Consider the following 5,718-nt stretch of genomic DNA (forward strand, 5'->3'; position numbering starts at 1 on the left):
CTTCTGGCTGGTGTGTTTGAGACCTTCAGAAAGACCTGCAAGTGGCAATATGATCGAGACCCTGCCCACTACACAACTCCCGACCTGAGTTGGGACACACTCTTGAAGAAAACCGGTGTAGAGCTGAAACTTCTCACAGACGATGAGCAACACCTCTTCATTGAGAAGGGTCTGCATGGTGGCATCTCCATTGTCTCAAAACACCACGCAAAGGCAAACAACCTGCATGTCGATGGGTACGACTCAAGCAAAGCTAATAGCCATATCTTATACCTCGACACCAACAACCTATACAGCTGAGCCATGAGCCAGCCACTGCCAACAGGCAGCTTTGAGTGGGTAGAGGACTGCGGGCAGCTTACTGGGAGCATTGCAGATCACACGACAGACAGCCCCATGGGCTACATCTTAGAAGTGAACCCAGAATATCCTGAGGAGCTGCACGACAAGCACAATGCCTATCCGCTAGCGCCAGAGCGCATGACAGTTCAGAAGGAATGGACATCAGAACACCAGCAAGAACTTAGGGGGACGTCGATCGAAGTAATAATGCTGGTGCCGAACCTCTTCGACAAGACCAAGTATGTGCTGCACTACTGCAACCTTCAGCTCTATCTCTCCCTGGGTATGAGGCTTAAGAAGGTCCACCGAGCTCTGCGGTTCAACCAGAGCCCCTGGATGGAGCCCGACAATAGGATGAACACAGACCTTCACAAGGAGGCCACCAGCGACTTTGAAAAGGATCTCTACAAGCTCATGAACAATTCTGTCTTTAGCAAGATGATGGAAAACTTGCGCAAGCATGGAGACATTAAGCTGGTCTATGCCCATGAGGAGGACAAGGTGTCGAACCTAATGTCATGCCCAAGATTTGCACGGCAGAAACATTTGATAACGACCTCACTGCTCCACATTAATAAGAGTAGACAGGTGCTAAATCGACCTGTCTATGTGGGTATGGACCTGTCCAAGCATCTCATGTACGATTTCTACTACAACCAGCTGAAAGACGAATATGGGGACCGATGCAACCTCCTCGACTCAGACACAGATTCTCTCCTCCTCGAGATCCAGACAGGGGATGTATATGCGAACATGGCCGCACACGCAGAGCTCTACGACATGGGTGACTACTGGGTCTACTGGGACTGGCAGATATACAAAACCAGCATCAACTGCCACATATGTGACAAGCCTCTGATAGTTGAAGGGGGTGTGATCCTGTATAGCCAGAGGGACAGTTGAGAAACTTACCCAAAAGACCACCCACTCCACAGCGATAAAAACAAGAAGGTGCTTGGCAAGATGAAGGTTGAGTGCGCCAGCCGTCCCGTCGCTGAGTACGTGGGGCTTTGCCCTATGATGTATTCCATCCTCGAGGCCAGTGGGCAGGGCATTCAGAAGGATAAGGGTGTGAAGAAGTATGTTGTAAAGAAGCACCTTCACCATGAGTGGTACAAAGAGAGCCTCTTTGACAGGAAAACCTTCAGGCATGGAATGGATATGCTGAGAAGCGAGTAACACCAGATCTATGGTATACGGGTAAACAAGGTGGCTTCATCGCCCTTCGACTCCAAGTGGTGGATCGCGAAAAATGGTGTTGATACGCTTGCATACGGGCACAAAGACATCCCTGACCCCTTTTGATGACCTGATAGATGAGCTGCTTCGCTAAAAGCAGGAGGTGATATTATATTTCAGCTAAAATACAAATGGAGTTTTCACCCATCTGGGAAAGCAAGATATGATTGAGCAACCACAGAAATATCTCAAATTGACTTAGATGTCTCATAGTAGGCCTGTGCGGATGTGGGGAAACTTATTCGCTTATAAAGGTGCTCCTTACTCTGGGTTTATTTAATAATTTTCCTGAAGTCATGCTTTCAACCACAAGATCAACTGCTCTCACAAGGTTTTAGCGGAGGTCTTCAAAAAGAAGGCATCATTGGTTTGTTCAAACTTCAAAACAAGATAAATGATTGTAACATTGGAGATGTCATACAGCTATTTTGCCAAGACCCAAAAGAAAATAAGTTTTAAAAAAATCTCAGGAACTTCCCCGGTGGCCACTCGAGTAATTAATTACGTATGTAGGCATTTCATGACCAAGCAGATTTTTTGTCGCTTCTTTTTTTTGCTTACTTCACATAATATGTGAATTACTTATCCATCAGATTGTTTCTCAGCCTTGAAAAGTTGGGTGAAAACCAAAAGATTTCACTATTTTCATTCCTCTGCATTATGAGAATGTATATTCATTGGGCGGTGTATATTAGACGCTGTTTCGATTGCTGCAAACAAGACATGCATTTACTCGTTTCCTCCGTATGAGTTGCAATCAAAATGTACCTTTGTTTCCCAAAATTGGTACCTTCATTACCTCTGCCACTGAAGGTGCAAGGGGGTTTTGTTTACACCCCTGTTTATCTGTCTGTCTATTTGTGTGCAGGACATCTCAAAATGTCGACGGATTCAGATGAAATTTAGTGTATGGGTTGGGTGGTTGACAAGGATGAATTGATTAGATTTTACTGAAGATCTGGATTCGGCTACGACAGTTCTTTTCAGTGATTCTTCACCATTGAGTGATAGGGCCAAAAATGACATGTAGCACAATATCTCAAAAAGTTGATGACATATTCGGACGGACGGAACTTGGTGGACACATTGGGTATGTGACAGGGATGAATCAATTTGATTTTGGTGAAGATCCGAATACAAATCCTGATCCGAGAATTTTTTAATTCTATAAGTGATTCTTCACCATTGAGATGGGGCCAAAAACAAGAAATATAGCATGATATTTCAAAAACTTCTTGGGCCCAACATGTTCTACTGGATCAGGCATAACATGGTGGTGGTATGCGCTCTAATGACTGCCTTTCTAGTTTAACGATAGAAGACACATTGTTCAATCCTCAAATGTACAAGAGGCCGATGAAGCCTCAGAGTTACGCGGAGCGAAAAAGATGGCGGCAATTTCTGGGCCACTGGAGAATAGGCTGTGCTTGTGATGCTGGTGCAGAGGAGTGGTGACGTAGCCTGTAGAATGGGTGGTGCTGGTGACCCACAGGTAGGAAATGAGTTTAACATACAAGATATATTTGAAAAACAAAGACCTACTCACATCTCTCACCTGTGAATGGAGGGAATAACCAATTAGCTATCACCTAATCAATTACCCCAGGTAGCTAGGATTATATAAATAAATCGACTCCTCCCATGCTTTTCTAGCTGAAGAAAGTAGCATAAAACAACCATGAAAAGTGACACAATGTAAGCCCTTTGCTGTTTCTAACCCTTCCCAGAGTTTCTCCACAGCTGTAAAGACATTTACAAATAGTATACACATGAGAATCCCAATGCTACACACCCCCTCAGTTGCCAGACCGGTTTCATCATATACACATATATTTCATCAGCCTGCTCGCACGGACATGGCACGCTGCTACCACTGGTCACCATCTCTGCACGCAGTCCCACCGAAACTCGGTCCCATCCATCCACGGCGGGAGAGAGTCACACCGCAGGAGAGAGTCAGCAAAAGGGAGTCATCTCGGTGGGAGAGACAAAGCACACCAAGCTGATGTAGTCCATAAAGCACACTCAGCTATATGGCTAAGGTGCATACCAAATGCCCGTGCCTCACCGAAGCTGTTATATTCAGCACAGTCCTCCATCCCACCAAAGCGTGGTCCCATCCTCAACGGGATGGAGTTGATAAAGCCCTCCCAGCTGCTTGGCCACAATGCGTCCCAAATGCATGTCGATCAGCATAACATTAGGCGCCATGTGCGTGGCCCTCAGTCTCATCGAAGCGGCTGCAGCTGCAAGCCTCGGTCGCATCGCAAATGCATGTTGAATGGCACGACACCTGGTGCCACTTGAATGGTCCTCTTTCCCATCAAAGCTGCTGCCCTTGTTCGCTCCCATCGAATATGTTATTCAGCATGGTCTTCGGTTTGCGGTCTTTGCTCCCATCGAATCCAATTCGGCATGGTCTTCGAGACCATCAGTTCACGACGAGAGGGAGGCTGCAAATCGTGCTGCCTCTCTCTTGCCGCCATCTTGCATATGTCTGCGTGTGTACTAACATATCCTGTAATGCAACTTCTTTACTTCCACACAGTTCTGGTTTTTTTTCTTTTAACAATTTCAATTTTTAAACCGAACAATCACTCCTGTCATATTTTGCTACTTCCACTGACCTATCAGCAAATAATTATGAAACCTTGTACTTTGTACTTTCTTTGGCACCATGGAAAGTCTACACTTATAAAAGGGAGCAGCCATCAAAAGCGCAGTATATTCGCTTGTGGTCAATAATTTCACTCACATCGTTTATATTAAAACAGGTTTCTACAAATCAAACAGTCTACATCAACAAAGCATATGCTCTTGATACAGAAGTACAACCAAAATGCTCTTTCATTCAATGTGAATGATGCGATATTTTAGTACGTATTAAGTTTTAAAAGAATACAGAAGCATTCGTTGGAACATTATATCCACTCATCCCATTTTAGTGAAACAGAATATATGACGCAATTTCAACAACTGTTATTTAAACAATAATGCAGATGTTCATTTGATGTTCAGCATTACTGGTTTCAAAGCTTCATTAATCTGAACACGGATTTAAAATTACACCATCTGGTAAATAAATGTGTGTCAAGCACATTTACCAGTGATCGAGCTTGATGAGCATTCACCACTTCTCAAAATCAATCGATCAACATCTCCAAAGGAAGGCATTTCAACGTCAAATATAGGCATGGCTATCTTTCATCATTAACAAACTGTTCAACATTTCCTGGCCTTCACAAAATCCTTCTTTTTCGCATGCAGCAGATTCCTTCAACCACTCGCAGTATCGTGGCCTTCCATGTTGGATGTCTTCACGATTAATCGGCGTTTTCCTCTCGGTTGCTCTTGAGAAGACAACTTCAACACGAAAAGCTTGTCACATGTCATAAATTTGCACAAACCTTCTCTGTACCACAAACAATAACAGCTCATGGCTTCTGTTTTCTTTCTGTCTCTGTTTTGTAGTCCACCGTCCACAGTACTCGACCTCTTCTTTTTGAAGCAAAAGGTGCTCACCGAGGCTGGGACGTAAAGAGCTCTTCCCGGAGCCACAGAGGTAGAGGAAGCCCCAAGCGATTGAGCATTTTGACTAAAGCCAGGTTCTGGGTGTGATAATACTCCAACAAAGCCACTCTTGCCTACCATACAACAGAGGGAAAAGAAATATGTAACAACAATAGAATATCAGGCCGAAAAATGCTTAGCTCCAATAACTTGATCCCATAAACATTTTTAAAATAACCAACTGAAGAGCTAAGTAAATATAAAATAACTTATTTTGCTTGATTAAAAGAAACGACGAATTCCAATCAAAAAAAAAAATATATATATATATATATATATATATATATATATATATATATATATATATATATATATATATATATACCAGGCGTAGTGGCGTGCGCCTGTAATCCGGCTACTCAGAGGTTTGGGTTGGAGGATCGCTTGAGGACTGGAAATCTGCGCCTGGCCACGCTATGAAAGGGTGAAGGGCAGCCCGGAATAATGGCGAAACCCAATCCTTATCCCTGTGTCGTAAGAGGTGACCAGTGTTACGTCAGGAAGGGCATCTGGCGTAAAACCTATGCCACATCAGTATGTGGATCATAACGGATGTTCTGCTGTGGC

The 5,718-nt window shown here is 43.9% G+C and overlaps 1 protein-coding gene across 8 annotated transcripts in view; it reads right to left on the minus strand.

Annotated features, from left to right (window-relative positions):
* Positions 1 to 4,319: 4,319 nt before the first annotated feature.
* LOC147026140 (bifunctional heparan sulfate N-deacetylase/N-sulfotransferase 2-like) overlaps positions 4,320 to 5,718 on the minus strand; it is a 555,697-nt gene continuing 554,298 nt past the window's right edge. For all 8 annotated transcript variants that reach the window (XM_085881257.1, XM_085881255.1, XM_085881258.1 and 5 more), the window contains one exon: positions 4,320 to 5,225. In XM_085881257.1, coding sequence (XP_085737383.1) covers positions 5,100 to 5,225 — 126 coding nt within the window. In that variant the 3' untranslated portion in view covers positions 4,320 to 5,099. The remainder of the gene's footprint in view (positions 5,226 to 5,718) is intronic.

The sequence above is a fragment of the Eptatretus burgeri genome, chromosome 5 (assembly GCF_056783735.1).
Source record: "Eptatretus burgeri isolate ZD-2024b chromosome 5, Ebu_testis_v1, whole genome shotgun sequence".
Classification (NCBI taxonomy): Eukaryota; Metazoa; Chordata; class Myxini; order Myxiniformes; family Myxinidae; genus Eptatretus; species Eptatretus burgeri.